Source organism: Panthera pardus, unplaced genomic scaffold (assembly GCF_024362965.1).
Source record: "Panthera pardus isolate Hobbes unplaced genomic scaffold, ASM2436296v1 HiC_scaffold_25, whole genome shotgun sequence".
NCBI lineage: Eukaryota > Metazoa > Chordata > Mammalia > Carnivora > Felidae > Panthera > Panthera pardus.
In genome coordinates this window covers 84,871,301-84,894,095 of record NW_026526821.1, presented here as the reverse complement: position 1 = coordinate 84,894,095, position 22,795 = coordinate 84,871,301, and the positions used below count along the sequence as shown (strand labels likewise).

General features: G+C 37.2%; 2 protein-coding genes across 2 annotated transcripts in view; one reads left to right on the top strand and one right to left on the bottom strand.

Moving 5' to 3' along the window:
- The window catches only part of PPP3R1 (protein phosphatase 3 regulatory subunit B, alpha), a 69,999-nt gene that overhangs the window by 32,127 nt on the left and 15,077 nt on the right, over window positions 1-22,795 (top strand). Inside the window, exon 2 of the mRNA XM_019440421.2 lies at window positions 4,574-4,613. Within this exon, the coding sequence (XP_019295966.1) occupies window positions 4,574-4,613 (40 nt within the window). The remainder of the gene's footprint in view (window positions 1-4,573; window positions 4,614-22,795) is intronic.
- LOC109262063 (TSC22 domain family protein 1-like) lies at window positions 2,058-2,857 on the bottom strand. Its single transcript, XM_019440458.2, has one exon. It carries the CDS (start codon window positions 2,645-2,647, stop codon window positions 2,234-2,236), a length of 414 nt encoding a protein of 137 aa, XP_019296003.2. The 5' UTR covers window positions 2,648-2,857; the 3' UTR covers window positions 2,058-2,233.

The following is a 22,795-nucleotide window of genomic DNA, read 5'->3' as shown; positions in this document are numbered from 1 at the left end:
AGATTTCCATTTAGTACAATTTTTCTTATGCCTGAAGAATATTCTTAGGACGTTTCTTGTACTGCACATGCATTGGAGCTTAATTCTTTCAGTTTTTGGTTATCTGGGGAAAGCATTTTCCTTGATACTTGAAAGATTTTTTTTTTTTTTTACCAGGCACAAGACTGTTCAGGTTGAGGTTGAAGTAACCTTTTGGATATATAGATTTTAAGTTTAGGAGATAGATGAGGCATTCAGTATTGGTGGAAAAGCACTGAAGGGCTCTAGCTGGGCTGGTCCTTGGGTCTTGTGGATGTTGGCTAGCTGGGAATAATGTGGATAGAGGATTGATGGTATTATTTATAAAGAAGTGATAACGCTGTGAAGGTTAGTGGGTGGGAGAAATAAGGACTGGGTTTCAGAGTCGTCCTTGAAACTACCATATAACTCTTTTGCCCTCACTTTTTTTTTTCTAAGTTTTATTTATTTAAGTAATCCTTGTACCAAATGTGGGGCTCGAACTCTTAACCCCTAGATCAAGAGTTGCATGCTCCTCTGACTGAGCCAGCCAGGTGCCCCATGCCCTCACTTCTAAGACAATTATAACATTAATCATTATCATAAAACACACACACACAACTCAATGACAATTCAAAGTGTCATTATACTCTTTTGAGAATGTTTCAAGAAACATACTTTAAGGTAGAGTGAGATTTTTTTTAAAGCATATATAAAATTTTAGGTATGAAATACGTATGTGAGGCAGTAAAAGATAGGAATCATTAGAGTCTTAAAATCAAGTAAGGGGCAGAATAAGCAAAACTCTATCTCTGTTCATTACTAATGGTCAGGTTTTATTAGTGTTTGCTATTTCTTCTTAAATATTTTCTTAATGTTTATTTTTGAGAGCGAAAGAGAGACAGAGTATGAACTGGGTAGGGCAGAGGGAGACACAGAATCTGAAGTAGATTCCAGACTCTGAGCTTTCCACGCAGAGCCTGATGCGGGGCTTGAACTCACAAACCATGAGATCATGACCTGAGCTGAAGTCAGAGGCTTAACTGACTGAGCCACCCAGATGCCGCTGTTTATCATTTTCTTCTATCTTTAATATATATTTGATATTAAAATATTTTTATCAACATTTTATATGCTTTATTGAAAGTTGACAAGTGCAGCTCTTAAATACAGTGACACCTTACAACTGTGTAGAGAACATGCACAGAAACAAATGCGTATTAACTAATAACTACTATACAGGTAATATGCAGAAACCCCTACTGGGAGATCCATTTCATTAGCTAGAATGGATCATTTTTCAAAGTATTCAACCAGCTCAATCAAAAGACTTCAGCGAACAGGAATTTACTTCAAGATATTCAGCAACTAGAAGAGTTCAGATTACACAAAGTGACTGACGATGCCAGATTCTTAAAATTTCTTCAGGTGTAGTTTTCTTCATGTAGCATTTTTTCCGTACATCTCTGTATAAAAGACAATCCACACCTCTTCAGACATCTGGATTTCAATCTGTACAACATAAATAGTAGTTACAGCCCTCTATTGTACAAAATAGTTCCACTACATACACAAATATACAATAAGCAAAACAACCTTCATGGTAAGATAGCCTGGGGTCCCAGCTACCTGTCACCATCTCAAAGAATTTTGTGTCATCTACTGTTTTAGAAAGAGGCACAGTACTATCGTTTTATGGATTTTTGGTGACAGTTGTCAATTTGTATGATGAACTATGTTTCCCCTCATCTTAGGTAAGACTATGTGTCAGTCTTTACTCTGACCTCCCTTTCAAGTTCCTCATGGGGAAGAGGAGAGAGGAAAGTCCACTGGAGCCCCACTGCTTCTAACCCCATGGAGTATACTACATGCAAGCAGTAGAGAACTCTTGGGAGCAGGGATGGGGAGCAGGGAAGGGATGATGGAAAGGCACACAGCTCCTCAGCATGAATGGAACCACTTCTCACATATCTGCCAAGCTGCATGAGGTCCCAGTATATCCATGCTAATTATCTGATTAACCTTTAATTCACCCAACTAAGAAATTTCTTCAAGCCAAAAGCACATGAGTGTTTAATACTGGAAAACAGACACAATGGCATAGGTCAGCTTCACTTCTCTTGTGCAGTGAGCAATGAAATGGGTGATTGTAGAGGTGGATGGATTCCCCCTTGTACATCTTCTCTGGTCTGTTCAGTTCAGACAGCAGCGGCCAGTTCTTCAGGGGCATGGGAGGCTATGCGGTTGGTCCTGAGCCCTGGAACGCTGGCTGGGCTGGGGGCTGTGTGGTCACAGGGCGGGAGCCAGTCTGAAGCTGGGCCTGAAACTGGGCAAGCTGCTCAGGACTGGCCAGTGTCTTCAGCAGATTGTTTTCCTGCTCCAGGGAATTTTTCTCTATTAGTTCTTTGATTTGCTCTTTAAGGGTTTCCACTTCCTCTCTAACCACATACATCAGATGGCTTTTCACCAGATCCATAGCTTGCTCGATTTTGTTGTCAATAGCTACCACACTTGCATCCGAGGAGCTATTGTCAAGTCTCACAGAAGTGTTTTCAGTCTCCAGCAAGGATGACAAGAAAGAAATTGAAAAATGTCTCAGTTGGTGAACTCCTAGATCCATCACCACTGGTCTACACCATTGGGATTTCATGCAATTGCAGCCAAAAACAGCCTCACGGGAAAAAGGAATACCAGCAGCCTTGTTTGAGCTAGATAAAAATCTTCTAGCTTTTTGCAGCCCAGGGAGAAACAGAAAACAGCAGCCCTGGTTTAAAGAAACCCAGCTTCTGGGGCTTGGTGATCCCAGGAAGATGCTGATCCTACTGCTGTGCAGAGAAGCCTCCGAGGTCTACCGCCGGGCTCCACTAAGGCTTTTCAATATTAAAATATTTTTAATGTTTATTTTTTATTTTTTTAACGTTTTATTTATTTTTGAGACAGGGAGAGACAGAGCATGAACAGGGGAGGGTCAGAGAGAGGGAGACACAGAATCTGAAACAGGCTCCAGGCTCTGAGCTGTCAGCACAGAGCCTGACGCGGGGCTCGAACTCACGGACCATGAGATCATGACCTGAGCTGAAGTCGGCCGCTTAACCGACTGAGCCACCCAGGCGCCCCTAATGTTTATTTTTTAAAGAGGGGGAGAGACCACGTGCTCAAGTGGGGGAGAGACAGAGACAGAGAATCTGAAGCAGGCTCCAGGCTCTGAGCTGTCAGTACAGAGCCTGATATGGGTCTTGAACCCACGAACTGTGAGATCATGACCTGAGCTGAAGTTGGACACTTAACCTACTGAGCCACCCAGGCGCCTCAATATATATTTGATATTTAAAGTAACCTTAAATTAACCAGTTCTGGAAAATTGCAGTTATCTGCTATAATTTTCAAGGAAAAAACTAATGATTGGTAGCATGCATGATAAGAATTGAAGATGCTAGCTAATTTACGGGATAACCTTTCTTCGACTTCAAATTTACATAGTGTAAGATAACTTTTTAGGAGTTTAAAAACTAGTGAGCCAGACTAGAATGTTCTTTTCAGACTGTATTCAATAACTTCACAGGCTATTGTAAGTATATTCATATATTATCCTATTGCACATGTTGCTAGATAGGGTCAAGATTAGGTAAACGGAATATAGGATGTGTAGTACTCTGATTTTATAACTGAACTTTAAAAATTCAGTTTACATTAATTTAAATTCTGTAGACTTTAAAAGGATTTTCATTGTTTTTATCTCACGTGAGTCTGTTTTACTAGAAGTTTTTACTGTTTCAGATTTAGAACTGGTTTCATCACTGATCAAATGATGTGATCATCCACCAGGTACTTTGACCTCCCTAGGGTCAGTTCATTAAGAATTGTTAAATGTGGGCTTTTGACTGGGTCTGTAGTTTTTCTAGAGCTCTTTTTTCCTTAAATAAATTCACATGGAATCCTGGATAGTAAATAGATGGTTGGTTTTATATATTTTATAAGTTAGGAGTTCAGATAAATTTATCAACTTGGAATTTACCCATGAGATAAGACTTTTCAAAAGAAAAATTTGAATTGGCTGCCTTACATTGGACCCATCTTCCTATTAATATTTGTTTTATTTTAGTTGCGTGGCATATAGAAGATAGTAGGTATAAATGCTAATAGTTTTTTTTTTCTTTTTTTTCTTTTTAACAGCTTTACAGTCTCCGGAAACTCTTCATTTAAATATATGTGGCAGGAGAAACTATTTTGATTTTTGTCCCAAAATGAATTTACTCAGCAAGACAGAACATTGACAGTCTCCTGTGTTTTAAAATTATACAATCCATATGTTTAGGGCATTAAAAATATTTAAAGTAAATTTTAGTCAAGTGTTTGTATAAGTCATAATGTCAGAGACCCAACTCAGGCCTGTTGTGATTTGAGAGCTCTTTATATCCTATTTTATGATTTTTTTCTTATCAAAAACAGTAATTTATAGACCTAGATACATTGGTTTTTGGCTTATTTCCCTATGTTTTGTGACTCAGAATATTTAAACCTTTTAAAGACATTTGTACCAATTTTGTGACTAATTATTATTTATTTCTTTCTCCAGGGAAATGAGGCAAGTTATCCTTTGGAAATGTGCTCACACTGTAAGTCACATATTCTTGTTATCAAGAATTTCTTTTATTTACACATCTCTCTTTATATATGTATATATCATACACCTCTGTATAGCTACATAGTAAAGTTAGCCCTTAACTATTTAAAATGAGTAATGAATTTGACTTTGTCTTTTAAAGTTATCAGAGCAGGGAACTGTTTTTGTTTTGTTTTTTTAATAGAGCTGCTCTTTATTATCTATATTGTGCTGTAGTTACAAATTAGCCCTCAGATCTCAGTGGCGTAACCCAACAGAAGGTTTTCAGATTAACAAAGTTGCAGGTAAACAGTTAATTGACTTATCCTTTGGTTATATAAAATAAAGTGTGTTGAAGGCAAAACTTCGATAGACCAAATAGCTATTGCCAAAGATGTTTCTCAGAGGAGTGAAGAGTATAAGAAGTGTGGGGTGGTCTGGTTCTTTCTGAGTGTACTGGAGAATGTAAAGAAAGAAAATGACAGTTTTTGAAATTCTTGATTTAAGGATCAGAGCACTAGGGAGCTTATATAAAAATCATAAAGTCTCTTGTATGGAAGAGCAATGATTGGGAAAGGGAGAGATCTTTAGAATTGGAATAGGGACCATTGGTAAGTTCAGATGGCATCACGAGGTCCCAGGATACCCAAACAGTTCTGAACCTTCCTTGCCATTTCTATTAGATGTAACTGGTCCTTCCCCATTTGGAGACATTGTCTTGCAATGAAGTGTCGCTTGGTTTGTGTGTCACTTTCCCAGTTGCCCTTTGTTTCATTAGTCTCCTTTCTTTTCCCAAAACCTGTGTTAATTTCATTCTCTTCAACACCTTTGCTTGCTTATGCGCTCTGGGTAGAATGCTGTTTTATCAACTCTTTATTTGACGTTGTTGTCATTCAACTGTCAGCATAAATGTCACCCCTTTGGAGATGTTTTTTCTCTCTCTGCTTAGATTCTCTGTCATGAATAGTACCCCATTTATTTTCTTTGTAGCAGTTATAATAAGCTGAAATTATTTATCATTTCATCTTACATTTTGTAACTTCTATAATTTGTTTTTAAATTCTTATTTATTTATTTTGAGAGAGAGCGTGTGAGCAGGGGAGAGGCAGACAGAGGGAGAGAGAATCCCATGCAGGCATTGAGCTTGTCAGTACACAGCCCAACACAGGGTTTGGTCCCATGAGCTGCAAGATCACAACCTGAGCATACACTGTTAACAAATAATGCATACACTGTTAAAGCTGCCCCTTTCAGTTTTATCTTCAGAACTTAGTAGTAAGTCTTCTTTCTTACTACTTCATCTATGCTTTGATGAAACTGTTGAGCCTTGTCACTGAAGATCTGTAGTTGTCAGTGATTGTGTAACCAGCTATGAATCTATCTGGGTTCTTCTACCCAGTTTATAGCTTTTTTTCTCTGTTCCCTATTTGGTTCACTAGAAGAAAATGTGCTTTTATAATATTTTATACATGATTTGGATGATTTCCCCAAAATGAACTTGTCTACATTGAAACCACTTTTCTCCCATCCACATATTGTAGTAAATTTTTTTTGTCATTTTAAAAACTTCTTTAAGTTTTTTTTTATGTTTATTTTTGAGAGAGAGACAGAGACAGAGCACAAGTGGGGGAGGAGCAGAGAGAGAGGGAGACACAGAATCTGAAGCAGGCTCCAGGCTCTGACTGTCAGCCCAGGGCCCAGTGCGAGGCTCAAACTCAAAACAAACAGTGAGATCATGACCTGAGCCAAAGTTGGACACTCAACTGACTGAGCTACTCAGGAGCCCCTAAAAAATTTTTTTTTAACATTTGTTTATTTTTGAGAGAGAGACAGAGACACAGAATTGGAAGCAGGCTCCAAGCTCTGAGTTGTCAGCGCAGAGCCTGATGCAGGGCTTGAACTCAGGAATCGTGAGGTCATGACCTGAGCCAAAGTCGGACTCCCAACCGACTGAGACACCTAGGCACCCCTGAAAAACTTCTTTATATTATTGGAAGAGGTTAGTGTTATCTGTGAATAACTACCACTATAGATAAGAATGTTAAAACTCTTTTTTTTTTTAATTTATTTATTCTTGAGAGAGAGAGTGTGCATGAGCCCGGGAGGGGCAGAGGGGGAGAGAGAGACTCTCATGCAGGATCTGTACTGTCAGTGGGGAGCTAGACTCAAGGCTCGAACTCATGAACATGAGATCATGACCTGAGCCAAAATCAGGAGTCGGATTTTCACTGACTGAACTACCCAGGTGCCTCTGTTAAAACTAATTCTTGAGGCACTTCACTATTTATACGTCCCTGTTCAGGTTAAATAATGTCTTGCCTTCTCACCTCTTCAAGACTCACCTTAATTCTGTGTTCTTGATGGGTTCTTATGTAATTGTCTCAGGCTGGAGTGGTCTCAGCTCTTCAGGTAGTTACTGTCTGTTTTGTTCCTTTAGTATTTACCTTAAAAAAGGTAAGAAGATTCAGGGCGCCTGGGTGGGTCAGTCAGTTGAGCATCCAACTTCAGTTCAGGCCATGATTTCACAGTTCGTGGGCTTGAGCCCCACATCGGGCTCTGTGCTGACAGCTCAGAGCCTTGGAACCTGCTTCGAATTCTGTGTCTCTCTCTCTCCACTCCTCCCCCACTCATGTTCTATGTGTCTCTCTCAAAAATGAATAAACATTTAAAAAATTAAAAGTAAGAAGATGGTAAATTATATTCTGTAAGGAACTGTCTTCAGCCTTGTGATATACAGATAAAGTAAGCACCCACAAAGTACTTACAGTCTGGCTATTGGGTAAAATTATTACAGTACAAGTAAACCATTATGAAAAATAAAAATTCTAAGGAGGGAAAATTACTTTTGGTTACAGAAGTTAAGAGCTTTGTGGATGGGGTGATGAAATTGGTTTTGAAAGCTATTTAAGATTCGAATGCTGATTAATTCTTTACCTGTCTGGTCCTGTTTGTCTTTTTCAGTCTCCTTAAATTTCAGCCAGGTCTTCAACATTCTATCCAAATCCCTTGCATAATCCTTTCCAGTACTCTGCTTTTAATCAATGCCTTGTCTCCTGAGTCTTAAGAAAACTGAAAACATTTTAAGTGTTAGCCTCCTCATGCCCCTCCATCTTCTACCTCTGCCTGCCAATTTTCTCAGTGCCAGTCATGCTTAACTGACTCCTTCTGTCAGTGTCAGTTTGGATTATACCCCCTCATTCAAGGTCAGCCTCCTTCCTTGTGCTTTTAACCTCATCCACTCTCATCTCTAGGACCTTATTTTGTTTCTCTGTCTTTTCCTATATATCTTAAGTTTTAGCTCTTCAGTTTACACATATAATCAACTATGCTTTGATTCTGATCCTTCATGTACCTCCTAGTTTTTCTTCACTTTTTCTCCTATTTGAGCTTCTCAAAAAAAGAGCATATAGTGTACAGTTATCTCCATTTCCTTATTTCTTTTTTTTCAACTTTAATTTACTTTTAATGACATGTAGTATTAGATTTTAGAGTAAAAGAAGGCAACAGTGAAACATCTGACAAAATGCAGTTGCATAATTTGGTTAAATGTAAGAATAGTGCCTCTTTACACTATAGAAAATGACCCAGCCAATAAGCAACACAGCATAGATCAAAGACTAAAATTTCACTCTTCCAGTCGTTAGGTCACTTAATCTGTCACTATGGATTAAATGTTCATAATGAGCATAATTTCTGAATCTCAAAATACCCCAGAGATGAAGATATACTAAATATTTCTAAGTTTAACAGAGGTTAAAAAATTTAGTAGGTCAGATCAAAAGCTAACAAAAACACTTATATTACAAAAAAAGAAGTCTTGCCACAGTTTGTGTAATAAGTACTGTATACCTAAGTTCAAATTCCAACTCTACCTTTTACTAGCTTTGTGACCTTGAGCACTTAAGTTATTTAACTTTTCAGTACTTTGGTTTCCTCATCTGTAAAATGGTAATAGTACCTGTTGTATAGAATTGTTGTGATTCAGTTAATACATGCAAACTGCTTTCAGCAATGCCTACAACTTACTAAGCACTATAAAGTGTTTGCCAATATCACTAATTAGAACAGTAGTATTCTGGATGTTAATGCTCTTGTCAAGACCAAGGAAAGAACTTTGAGTCACCAAGTTATACTCACATAGTATCTATTTCCTTATTTTTGCTAATTTCTGGGCCTGCTGCAATCTGGCTTTTATCTTTTACTACTCTAATGAAACTGTTACTCTTAAAGTCAATTTCATTTTATTGACACATTGACTATTTGCCAAACCAGATGGATTAAAAACACCTGTAAAATCATTTGTGCTGTTTGGGGAAATTGGAGCATGATTGTTTAATATCAAGGAGTTAATTATTTATTAATATTTTTTCAAGTAGTGTTATTGTGATGTTTTTAAAAACAATGTCTTTTAAAGATAATACTGAAGTTACAAGGAAATGATATGTCTGGGATTTGCTCTAAGATAATTGAAGTGGGTGTATAAATAAGATTTCTCATGTGTTAATGGTTGAACAGTTGGATGATAGGTATATGGAATTCATTAAACTAGTCTCTCACCTTTGTATGTGTTTGAAATTTTCCATTATTAAAAGGTTTTGTTTTTTGTTTTTTGTTTTTTTTAAATTAGAGAGAGTGCAAGCTGGGGGGTGGGGTGGGCAGAGGATCAGAAGCGGGCTCTGTGCTGACAGCAAAGAGCCCAGTGTGGGGCTTGAACTCATGAACCTTGAGATCATGACCTGAGCCGAAGTCGGGCGCTCAATCAACTGAGCCACACAGGTGCCCCCAGAAGTTTTTTGTTTTGTTTTATTTTTTAATGAATGGAAAAAGGGAGGAGGAAGAAACTAAAAGTAATATCAAGGAGCAATAATTAATTTATAGCTAAGTATGGCATATGCAGCACTGCAAGCTTTAATAATAAGAGGGTATTTTTAAGCTCATTTTCACCAATAAAGGAATTGAAGCATTGACAGTAAAAGCATAAGTGCAATACCTGGCATAGAGCAGATGCTGAATAAGTATCTGTTGACTGAAAAAGCTAGTTAGAACTCAGAGCTGGACTACATAGACAACTACTTGGATAATTTTAAAGGCTGTACCTTTAGGAAAACCCAGTGGTTACCAGTCACCCCATTTATTTTCGTAAATAATCACAACAAATATTTATATGGCATTTAACATGTGCCAGGCATTATTCTAAGCACTTCACATATATTAACCTTTTTAATCTTTACAATAGCCTCATGAAAGAGGTTTACTTTCCCTGCTATATAAATGAGAAAACAGGCAGAGAGACCTTCACTAACAGACTTAAGGCCTCACAACAATAGGAAAAGTAACAAAACTATGAGTTGATCTCAAGTAGTCATGCTCCAGAGTCATATTTTTTTTTAATGTTTATTTTAGAGAGTGTGTGGGTGTGCATGAGTCGGGGAGGGGCAGAGGGAGGGAGAGAGAGAGACAGACAGACAGACAGACAGACAAAGGATCCAAAAAGTAGGCTCTGTGCTGACAGTAGAGATTGTCAGGGCTCTAACTCCCAAACCATAAAATTATGATCTGGTCCAAAGTCAGACGCTTAACCGAACCAGCCACCCAGGCATACCACAGTTATATTTTTAATCACAATACTAATGTAGTCTTCCATATAGTAAATATTACATGATTAATGTTATGTTTGTGTTTACATGAATGATTTCAGACAAAACTGGATTGTCTAATATGTAGATAAGTATTCTTTTATTGTCTCACAATTCAGCGTTTACTTTTTATTGAGTTAAATTATTCTAAGCCATTGTGACTTTGGCTAACTTGTCTGGACCAGGAAATGTATACTCTATTGGGTGATTTGTTCAAAGTTGGGACCTTAGTTGTAACTTGGCATGGTAACTTGGAAAAGTGACTCAGTGCAAGATACTACTTTAGATAGTTTAAGCAGAGGACTAAAATGGGGGAATAGTTGGAGGTATGAGTGGAAAATCAGATTCAGCTAATTTTTACTGCTGATAAAACCAGTATAATTCTGAATGTTTTTGATAAAATTGGTAAACATAGGGCTTATTTTGTAAACTGAATGTAGATGAAAGACTAAGAAATCTTCCATCTAAAAAGATGTCTCAGTTTTCTTTCATTAGAAGGTGACCCAAGAAGAGCTTGGCAGACACTGAAGGCATGTCTTTTGCATAAAGAACTATAAGACATCATTAGCCTATAGGACACTGCTCTCATTTTGAGTAAACAGTCTCGTAGTCAGGCAGTTTTGTTTCTGTTTTGAGTATTTACAGGTGACTTGAAAGTGTGGAGATAATTGACCTTACTTTGTGCTGTTAATTTCTGCTCTCAATCAGATGGTCTCAGGGAAATTTACATGTTCATATTCTTTGATCTAGTTTTTCTTTGTTATGAAAACAAAACTTTTTCAAGAAAAAGCTCCTCTAAATTTAATTTCCTCTTTTTCTGCATTCTTTTTTTCCTTTCTTATTTGAACTAGCTTAATTCCATTCAGTTTTTTTTTAATTTACATCCAAATTAGCATATAGCGAAACAATGATTTCAAGAGTAGATTCCTTAATGCCCCTTACGCATTTAGCCCATCCCTCCTCCCACAACCCCTCCAGCAACCCTCAGTTTGTTCTCCATATTTATGAGTCTCTTCTGTTTTGTCCCCTTCCCTGTTTTTATGTTATTTTTGTTTCCTTTCCCTTATGTTCGTCTGTTTTGTCTCTTAAAGTCCTCATATGAGTGAAGTCATATGATTTTTGTCTTTCTGACTAATTTCACTTAGCATAATACCCTCCAGTTCCATCCATGTAGTTTTTAAATAATATGTGTTCTAAAGAGTGATCTCTGGTTGACTATCAAACCTTTATTCATCATCTCAAATCTTTGGAGGAAACCTTTTTAATATTTATTGATATTAAATTCAGTTTGAATGTGCACAGGTGAAAATAGTAAAACATTTTATTCCTAAAATGCCATTCAGTATTACTTAAAATTTTTTAAATGTTATTTATTTTTTTTTTTTAATTTTTTTTTTTTTCAACGTTTTTTATTTATTTTTGGGACAGAGAGAGACAGAGCATGAACGGGGGAGGGGCAGAGAGAGAGGGAGACACAGAATCGGAAACAGGCTCCAGGCTCCGAGCCATCAGCCCGGAGCCTGACGCGGGGCTCGAACTCACGGACCGCGAGATCGTGACCTGGCTGAAGTCGGACGCTTAACCGACTGCGCCACCCAGGCGCCCCTTAAATGTTATTTTTGAGAGAGACTGTGAGTGGGGGAAGGGCAGAGAGAGAGGGAGATGCAGAATGTGAAGCAGGTTCCAGGCTCCAAGCTGTTAGCACAGAGCCCCACGTGGAGCTCGGAGTCAGGAACTGTGAGATCATGACCTGAGTCGAAGTTGGACACTTAACCGCCTGATCCACCCAGGGGCCCTAAAGCTATTTATTTTAAACCTTTTTGTCATTAACTTTGAAATTGACTTCTGTATTTGTTACTTTGATTAAAATATTCATAAATTCATATCACATAGTCCATGTTTCTTTTTTTTTTTTTAAGTGTTTGTTTATTTTTGAGAGAGGGTGTGAATGTGGGAGGGGCAGAGAGAGAGGGAGACACAGAATCTGAAGCAGGCTCCAGGGTCCAAGTCATCAGCACAGAGCCCGACACTGGGGCTCGAACTCCCAAACCATGAGAGCATGACCTGAGCCGAAGTCAGACGCTTAACCGACTGAGCCACCTAGGCGCCCCACATAGTTCATATTTCTTAGTCTACCAGCTATGATTTACCATTTGCTTAATTATATAGTGATCCTGAACTCTATTTTACCCAGTCTGCTGAGAATTGCTTATATTCTACTTTCTTTCAGTAAAGCCTTAGAGCTGAGCCATGAAGGCAGGGGAAAAAAGTTTTCTAGGGGCCATGGGTGGCTCACTTGGTTAAGCAGTTAAGCATCAGACTCTTGTTTTCAGCTCAGGTCATGATCCCAGGGTTGTGAGATTGAGCTCCGCTTCAGGCTCTGTGCTGAGTGTGGAGCCTGCTTGGGATTCTCCTCCTCTCTCTGCCCCTCCCCTGCTCATGTGCACTTTTTCTAAATAGATAAATAGACATTAAAAAAAAAAAAAAAGATTTTGAAGTCTTTTATAGTGTGTGACTTGAACATCTGGGTTTTGAGTTGTTACCGTGACTTGCTGTTATATGTCTCTTTTTTTTTTTTTTTTTTTTTTTACAAATACCTGGATTGTCTTCTAGGTTCTAAATATTTGAGGGTTTTTAATAGTAGTCTTGGGGCACCTCGGTAGCTCAGTCCGTTAAGTGTCTGCATTTGGCTCAGGTCATGATCTCATGGTTTGGTGAGTTTGAGCCCCATGTTGGGCTCTGTGCTGACAGCTTGGAGCCTGGAGCCTGCTTCAGATTCTGTCTCTCTCTCTCTCTCTCTCTCCAATAAACACAAAAATTTTAGAAGTAGTCTTAAGAAAAAGTGAGGTGCTAGACTATCCCATGTTGGTATGGCAGTACTTACAAATTTGTAGTTTTAACAGTGAAGTTCATGACGTAGCCTACCACAAATTTGAATAATTTCATAGGTGATAAGGAGAAGTCAGTTACTTTAGCTGGTGAAAAGGCCTAGCCATCCAGTTAGCAGAAGTATGATAAATTCTTGGATCTCCTTCAGAATGTTAGAGCAAAGAATAAGGAAAAATATACCAAAAAAGAAAGCTTTGTGGCACATATACAGACAGTAATAGCAACTGCCTAAAGGAAATTTCAAGAGATGTAGTAGATAAAAATAGAAGCAAAACTAATGATTGAAAAGTAGGAGAAAATTTCCCTCACCTGAAAAATAAAATCTTCTGATTGAAAGAGCATTCTGATTACCAAGAAGTTTAGATGAAATAAGATCAACATTTAGTCTCAACTTCTTTTGAGAAGTTTACATTTTAAAATTCCAGGAGTGAAAAGAAAATTCTAAAAGCTGCTAGTTAGGGGAAAAATTGCCTAAAAGGAATAGGAGTGTTTTGGCATTGGATTTCTTAGATATTAGAAAGCAGTGGAGCAATTTATTCAAAGTTCTGAGTTCCTAAACCTAGAGTTTGATACCAGCTAAATGATTGTTCAGGTGTGAGATCAAATTAAAGACATTTTCAGAAATTTAGGGATTTTTGGGAAATTTACCTTCTATAAGTTTTTGAATATGTAGTCAGAGAAATGAAGTAGAAGTTAAAGCAGATGAGATCCGCAAAACCAAATCTCTAAGACACCAGTGAAAATCACAGGATAATAACTATGCCTATGGGCCTAGAAAGCAGTTGGTACAAATTAGAGCAAGAAACCAGAATTGTCTGTGAAGAGTCTTCAAGAAGAAAGAAAAGAATATAAATTGTGTGCTGGAATTTCTTTTCTTTTTTTCTTTTTGGAATTTCTTAAGGTAAAAGGCAAATCATTATAAGAAAAATAGAGATTGGGTATGTCGTGTGACATTATTGATGATAAACCACGTTAAGCTCTGGAGCAGTCATAAAATCTTGAATAATTGGTGCTAAGTAAAAGAAGTCTTAAATATGCATTCTTTTGTAAAAAAAAAAAATCCCATATTTTGGGGCGAGTTGGGGTTGGGGAGTGGTACAAAGCTTTAAAAAAGTGCAACTAAGTGTTTAAACACAACATAACACAGGAACATGATCCTAGGATTGTGGGATTGAGCCCTGTGTTGGGCTCCATGCTAAGTGTGGAGCCTGCTTGAGATTTTGTCTTTCTCTGATTCTGGCCCCTGTCCCCTCTCCAGGAAAACCTGGAGAATGTGATGTGTAATGAATGGGTTGGGATTGAATTTGACTTAGAAAACATAGGAAATCTTTAAGAGCTGTGTCTTTTCAGGCTTACACTAGCTTACACAGTGTACACATAGGTTAAAAAAAAAAAAAAAGTATGTGGGGTGCCTGGGTGGCTCAGTCGGGTACGCTTCTGACTTTGGCTCCGGTCACGATCTCACGGCTCCTGAGTTCAAGCCCCACGTTGGGCTCTGTGCCGATAGCCCAGAACCTGTTTTGAATCCTCTGTCCCCCTCTCTCTCTGCCTCTCTCCCACTCACACCTTTTCTTTCTCTCTAAATAAACTAAAAAAAAAAAAAAAAAAAAAAAGTATGACTTGGTTATTAATAACAATGAGAAAACTTGAAGATGTGTTTTTATGGTGTTTTAACTATATGCTTTTTCAGTAGGCTAATTATCTATTTTTATTAGAACCACAGTGTAGATAAACCAAAAAGAGAAAAACAACAGCAATACAAACACCTTCAGTAGGAAAACCAGTAATGTATAACCTGGAGAACATCCCAGAAATCTGTGGTTTGATTTTTATTTCTTTGAGGTGAGAACATTCTTATTGTTCTCTTTTCTCCACACTTGCCTGAAAATGCATGTTGAGGAACAGCAGTGTTTAGTATCTCTTAGCTTAATCTTCTGTACTAACTATTCAAATGGAACTAACATAGGAAAAGAAATTAGATTAGAAAGTATTTCAAGAAATGCTGTCACTCAGTTTTGCGATCAAGCTTTATAGCATTTGGCAACTTAAATAACTCTCAGAGTCTGTTTCCTCATCTTGAGTTTTCATCTCCAAGGTTTCTTCCAACAATTTACATTACATGGCTTTTCTATGACAAATTTTTTTCTGAAGCTGTTAGCTCTGAAAACAATTTAAAAAAAATTTTTAAGATTATTTTAACTGTGCAGCTTATTTTGACATTTTTGGATAACATTCATTTGCCTGAGTGAGTTCTGGTGTGGTGGATCATTTTGGGTCATATCTTTTATATAAGGTAGGAGGAAGTCTGTGGAACATAACAGTATTCACATTTAGAAGGAACGTTTTAGAAGAAAACACAATTACCAGTATCAGTAACAGAAGAACTGAAATCATTACAGATCCTACAGATGTTAAAAGGGTAACAAGGGAATATTATGAAGAATTTTATGCCAATAAAGTTCTACACCTTAGGTTAAATGGAAAAATTTAATCTAAAACAAATACTTAAAACTGACACAACAGTAAAAAAATCTTGATAGAATTATATCTATTAATGAAATTGAATTCTTATTTAAATTTTTTTTTTCAACGTTTTTTATTGATTTTTGGGACAGAGAGAGACAGAGCATGAACGGGGGAGGGGCAGAGAGAGAGTGAGACACAGAATCGGAAACAGGCTCCAGGCTCCGAGCCATCAGCCCAGAGCCTGACGAGGGGCTCGAACTCAACGGACTGCGAGATCGTGACCTGGCTGAAGTCGGACGCTTAACCGACTGCACCACCCAGGCGCCCCTGAATTCTTATTTAAAAACCTTCCCACAAAGAGGGGCACCTGGGTGGCTCAGTCGATTGAGCATCCAACTCTTGATTGCAGCTCAGGTCATGGCCCCAGGGTGGTGGGAGTCAAGCCCTCCATTGGGCTCTGTGCTGAGCATGGAGCCTGCTTAGGATATCTCCCTCTCCCTCCCCCTCTCCCCCTCTCCCCCCTCTCCTCCTCTCCCCCTCTCCCCCTCTCCTCCCTCCCCCCCTCTCTATCCCCCCCCCCCCCCCCCGCTTGAGCATGCTCTGTCTCTCTAAAATAAAAATCTTCCCACAAAGAAACTCCAAGCCAGATGGTTTTACTGGCAAATTCTAACATTTAATGAAAAAAAAGTTATAATCCAGATTCCTTCAGAAAATAGAAGCTAGCATTATTACACCATTAGCAATACCAAAAATATCATAGAAAACTGTAGACCAACATGCACCATGAATGTACATGTAACAATCTTTAAATATTTGTAAATCTCATCCAGCAGTATTGTAAAAAGGACAATAAAACATGACCAAGTGGAATTTATCCTCAGTGTGATTTTAACTAAAAAACAGTATAATTCACTATGTGGGCAGAGTAAGAGAAACATGATCTTAGCAATAGATGGAGCAAAATCTTTGACAGAGTTCAGTGGTAAATATACTTGGCAAATTAGGAATAGAAGGGAACTAAACTCTGATAGAGCACCTGTAAAAAAACAAAAACAAAAACAAACAACCTATAATTAACATCATACTTAATGATGAAAGACTGAATGCTTTCCACCTAAGATTGGGGAAAAAAAGCAGTTTTTCACTCTGAAGAAGTGTAGTCAAAGTTGTACTAGAAGTTCCTGGGGCTCCTGGGTGTCTCCGTTGGTTAAGCATCCTACTCAACATCTGCTCAGGTCATGATCTTATGATCTTGGGTTCGAGCCCCACATCAGGCTCTGCACTGACAGTGTGGAGCCTACCTGGAATTATCTTTCTCTTCTCTCTGCCTCTCTCTCTCAAAATAAATACATATAAAACACTTAAGGAAAATTGTACTAGAAGTCCTAGTCAATACATTAAGTCCAGAAAAAAGAATATATTCAGGTTAGAAAGGAAGTAGTAAAAAATTGTCTTTACTCTTAGATGATGTCATTGTATATATAGTAAATTGTGAGTTACTAGAAGTAAGTGAATTTAGCAATATTGTATAAGAACAGAAGGCAAATATCAGTGGAAGTTTTATATAATCACAATGAATAATTGAAAAAAGTGAAATTGACAAAAATACCATTTATAAAGAATAAAAACATGAGATATTCATGTTATAAGTTTAACCAAATATATGTAAGATTTGTACACCTAACTATGAAATGTTACTAAGAGAAATCATTAAAAAGACCTAAATAAATGGAGAGAGATGACCACATCATAAAATGAAAGACTTGATTCTGTTGAGGCATCTGTTCTACTCTGATTGATCTATAGATTCAAGTCAACCCCTATTGAACTCTCAGCAGGCTTTTTGTAAAAATTACCAAACTAATTGATAATTCCACATGGAAATGTATGGGTCTTAGAAAAGCCAGAACAGTTTTGAAAAAGGAGACAAAGTATGAGGACAGTGCTCCCTGATTTAAATATTTACTATAAAACATTAGACTGGTATTGGCATAAGATAGACCAGCCTGTGGAACAGTAGAGGGCATAGATCCATATAAATACAAATATATAGGGGTGCCTGGGTGACTTGGTCCGTTAAGCGTCCGACTTCGGCTCAGGTCATGATCTCACGGTCTGTGAGTTTGAGCCCCGCGTCGGGCTCTGTGCTGACAGCTCAAAGCCTGGAGCCTGTTTTAGATTCTGTGTCTCCCTCTCTTTCTGCTCCTCCCCTGTTCATGCTCTGTCTCTCTCTGTCTCAAAAATAAATAAACGTTAAAAAAAAAAAATTAAAAAAAAAATAAATACAAATATATATATGTAGCTTCACTGGCAAAATATATTATTTGATTTTTTAAATTTTTAATTGAAATATAGTTGACATATATAACATGTCAATTTAAGTTGTACAATGTTGATTTGTGTAGTTGATTTTTTACAAATGCGTCAAAGATACCATTGTAAGGGAGACTTTTCAACAAAATATATTTTTGTATAAAATAAAAATTTGCCTCTAATCCCATATATAAAAAATTACATGGGTTATAGATTTAAACATAAAAGCTGTAAAACTGTGGAACTTTTAGAAGAATATGTAGGAGAAAATCTTCACGCCGGGTTTACTCAAAGATTTAGTACACATAAAACATGAATCATAAAAGAAAAAATGGATTTCATCAAAATTGAACATTTTTGCTCTTTAAAAGATACTGTGAAAAGGTAGCTTACAGACTGAGAGAAAATACTTGAACTACCTACATGGTGACAGAGGACTTGTGTCAGTATACAGAGAGAATTTCACAACTTTTTCAGACAACCCAGTTTTTGTTTTTGTTCTTAATTTTTGAGAGAGCATGAATAGGGGAGGGGCAGAGAGAGAGGAAGACAGAGGATCCGAAGTGGGCTCTGTGCTGACAGCAGAGAGGCCCATGAGGGGCTTGATCCCATATGATTGGTGAGATCATGACCTGGCCTGAAGTCAGATGCTTAAGCAACTGAGCCACCACGTCGCCCCCCAGACAACCCATTTTTTAAAAGGTAAAATATTTGAACAGTTACTTTTCAAACGAAGATATATATGAATTGACAATAATCACATGAGAAAGATGCTCAAGATCATTATGTCTGAGAAATGCAGATTAAAACTATAATCATATATTGCTACCACCCGCTAGGATGGCTAAACTTAAAAAGACTGACAGTACCACGTGTTGCCAAGGATGTGGAGCTCCTGGCGTTCTCGTAGATTGATGGTGAGTGTGTAAAATGGTACACCATTCTGGAAGACCTTTTGACAGTTTCTGAAAGTTCAGCATACAGCTTAGCCAGTGACCCTGCAAGTCTAGGAAAATATTTGTTTACAAAAAGACTTTATGAATATTCTCAGTAGCTTTATTTCTAATAATTCCAAACAGGAAACAACAGGTATGTCTAGTAACAGATGCATACATTTAAAAATTGTGTATATCCATACAGTGGACTCTACTACTCTGCAATAAAAAGGAACAAGCTACTGCCATGTAGCAGCTTGAATTAATGTGAAAAATTAGATGAGAATAAGAAGATAAATAGAAGAGTACACCTATATGATCCCATTTATATGAAATTCTAGACCTAATTAGTGACAGAAAGCAGAACAGTGGTTACCTGCTATTGGTGGTAGGGGACGTGATTGACTGCAGAAGGGCTCGGGAACACTTGGGGATGATGGAAATGTGCTTTTATCTTGATTGTAGTGATGCTTACCTAAGTGTATACATTTGTCAAAACCTGTAGAACTATGTATTTAATAATGTGTTTTTGGAATGTTAAAGTTGGCTTAAAATTTATTGGCGTTTTACAACTTGATAATTATTTTGTTGGTGCTGCTGTCTAGCTTTTTATTTAACAATTTCATTTTTAAATTACATGAAAATTATAATCCAGAAACACCAAAAATGCACCTTGCCTCTTACATTAGAAAATTATGATATATCCCTAAAATCTAGACCTTTTTAAGTATACGCAGGTTTTTCATTTGTAAGAAAAATTTGTGTGACTTTGTGTTAATATTTCATAAAATACTTTTCCAGTTTTCTTATAATATTGTTAAGGTTCTTTCTTTGTTTGCTTTGTTCTGTTGTCAGACTATGCCTTGCAGAATATAAATATTAAACTGCTACACTAAAAGGTTGGTACAGAATTGGGGGCTTTTTTGCAACTGCTTCTCTGTGACTGTCTCTATCGCGCCCTCTGGTGGGTTTTGCGTCTAATTGGGGGTAACATGAAAATCCACTCATTACCTTTGTAGGAGATAAATCTTACAAAAGACTTAATAGAACTTTGAAATTAAACTTTAAGTTGAGAAACCACCCAGTATCTTCTATTGATAACACTATAATGCTTTATTCTTGTGGTAGACTTTATAAGAATTATTTAGTACATGTTTTTCCATAGGTTATTTTGTCCTGTCTGATGGCTCTTTCCAGAATATTTCTAAGATAGAGATTCTGAGATTGCTTACTAGAGTAATCTTTCCTAATAGTTTTCATTCTATAATATAGTTCTAAATATTCTGCCATACAAAAGAGAAAATTCCTCTTGAAAATATCCTGTATAGTCAGAAGAGGCTGGAATTCCAGAGTCTGGAATATTTTATGGTGCCAGAAGTTGAGATGCTTCAAAATGGGGATTGTTGAAAGGTCACACAGGAGCCAACCTGAGGTGGTACCTAAACAAAGCTGGAAAAATTTGATGAATAGTGACATTATTGAATTTTAACCTGTAGAATAAAATAAGTATCTGTGAATCTATGCTGATGTGAATAATTGAATAAAGAAAGAAATGGGGAAGGGGCAGTTTTTAATTGTTTCTTAAATACGAACGTTTTAATGTACAAGGAAAGGGGAAAAGAAAATCATTAAGCAAATACCATAGTGATTAAATCTTGCACACCAGAGTCGAGTCGCCTGTGTATGCTAAAATTAGGTTAGAGTTTTAGGAAAAACGGGATATTTGTATAGTCTCAAAGTATTGTTTCCCCTTCCCCTGATACATTTTTTAAATATTTATTTTTGAGAGAGTGTGAGTGGGGGAGGGGCAGAGAGAGAGGGAGACACAATCTGAAGCAGGCACAGCACAGAGCCCAACACAGGGCTCGAACTCCCAAACCATGAGATCATGGATGCTTAACTGATTGAGCCACATAGGTGCCCCTCCCCTGAAATTTTTTAATACAAAGGGAAAGATAGTAGATTTATAGTGGAGAAATCTGACAGACACCGCCCTGGCCAATTGATTAAAGTTAACATCACTAGCAAAAAGACATTGACATTGTGAACCCTTTGATAACAATGTGTGCTGATAAGGACACATCATCATTTCTATGGTATTTTTGCCCCAAATGCCAAAATGTATCCTAATCGTAAGAAAATATCAGCAAGCTTAAGGTGAGGGACATTTTACAAAATACTGGATTAAAAGTTTCAAGGTCATGAAAGACAAGGGAAGAATTAAGAGCTCTCATAAATTAGAGGAGACTAAGGAGAAATTAAAAAGTCGCAAAAATAAGAGTTCCCAAATACCCCTCAGCTAGCTTCCTCTAATGTTAATGTCTCACTAAACCATAGTACAGTTACCAAAACCAAGAAATTAACATTGGTACAAACTGTTAAACTGCATATTTTAGTAAAAAAACTGGTGACATCTGAAAAGTTCTTTTCCAGGATTCTAAACAGGATCCTACATTTAGTTTCTTTCAAATTATTGTTACTGCTAGAAGAATTTGAAAAAACTTGATTTATTTTGTTTTTGTTATTAGATTAATAGACTAACAGATAGTAAATTATCTATAAATTGACTATTTAAAAGAATTTCCTCAAGAAGGATTAGTCTTGTTGCTGTTGAGTACTACACAATTACTGGGAATTGGCTAAAGTTTGCAGAAAGTTTATTTTTCTACCATTCTGCTTATTTTTGTTTTAATTTTGAGAAATCTCAGAATCATGTAAAAGAGCTTAGACTTCAAAGTTGTTTTTCTTTTAACCCTAACAGTGGAGTAGTAGCTTGGTGTGTATGTAGTAATAATAATATTGCTTTAACAGTTGGAGACCTGGGTGTCTTCTATACTATTTTGGAATCTCTTTTATTCCTTTTTTCTTTTTCTTTAAAAAAATTTTGTTTTAATGTTTTTTTTTTTGTTTTTTTGAGAGACACCCCCCCACACACACAGATAAGACAGAGTATAAGCAGGGGAGGGCAGAGAGAGAGGGAGACACAGAATCCGAAGCAGGCGTCAGGCTCTGAGCTGTCTGCACAGAGCCTGACGTGAGGCAAAAACTCAAGAACTGTGAGATCATGACCTGGAGCTGAAGTTGGATGCCTAACCGAATGAGCCACTCAGGTGCCCCATTCCTTTTTTTCTAAATGAGAAAAAAATAGGAAGGGAGATGGTTGTTTTTCTTCATCTGAGAGAGTGATGAATGAATATGCAACCTTCTGTCTCTTAGTATTATTCTAGTATTAATATGTCCAGTTGACAGTTTTTATTAAAACTTACTGCAGCTCTCTTCAGTAAATGGTATTGGGAAACTGGACAGCAACATGCAAAAGAATGAAACTAGACCACTTTCTTATACCATACACAAAATAAATTCAAAATGGATTAAAGACCTGAATGTGAGACCTGAAATTGTAGACATCCTAGAAGAGAGCACACAGGCAGTAATTTTTCTGACATTGATCATGGTATATTTTTGTAGATGTGTCTCCCAAGGCAAGGGAAATGAAAGCAAAAAGAAATTATTGCCACTACATCAAAATAAAAATCCTGGACATAGCGAAGGAAACAACACAACCTAAAAAGCAGCCTACTGAATTGGAGAAGATATTTGCAAAGGACATATCTGATAAAGGTCTGGTATCCAAAATATGCAAAGAACTGATACAGCTCAACACCCCCCAAAAAACAAATAATCCAATTAAAAATGGGCAGAAGATATGAACAGACATTTCTCCAAACGACGTCCAGATGGCCAACAGATACATGAGAAGATGCTCAACATCACTAATCATCAAGGAAATATAAAGTACAATGAGCTATCACCTCACACCTTCCAGAATGGCTAAAATAAAAAAAACACAAGAAACAACAAGTATTCATGAGGATGTGGAGGAATAGGAAGGAACCCTTTTGTACTATTGGGCGGGGATGCAAACTCGTGCAGGCACTGTAGGAAAAGTTTGTTGT

Bases quoted from the DNA above. Each gene is read 5' to 3' on its own strand.
- LOC109262063 (XM_019440458.2), bottom strand. From the start codon at position 2,647: ATGAAATCCCAATGGTGTAGACCAGTGGTGATGGATCTAGGAGTTCAC.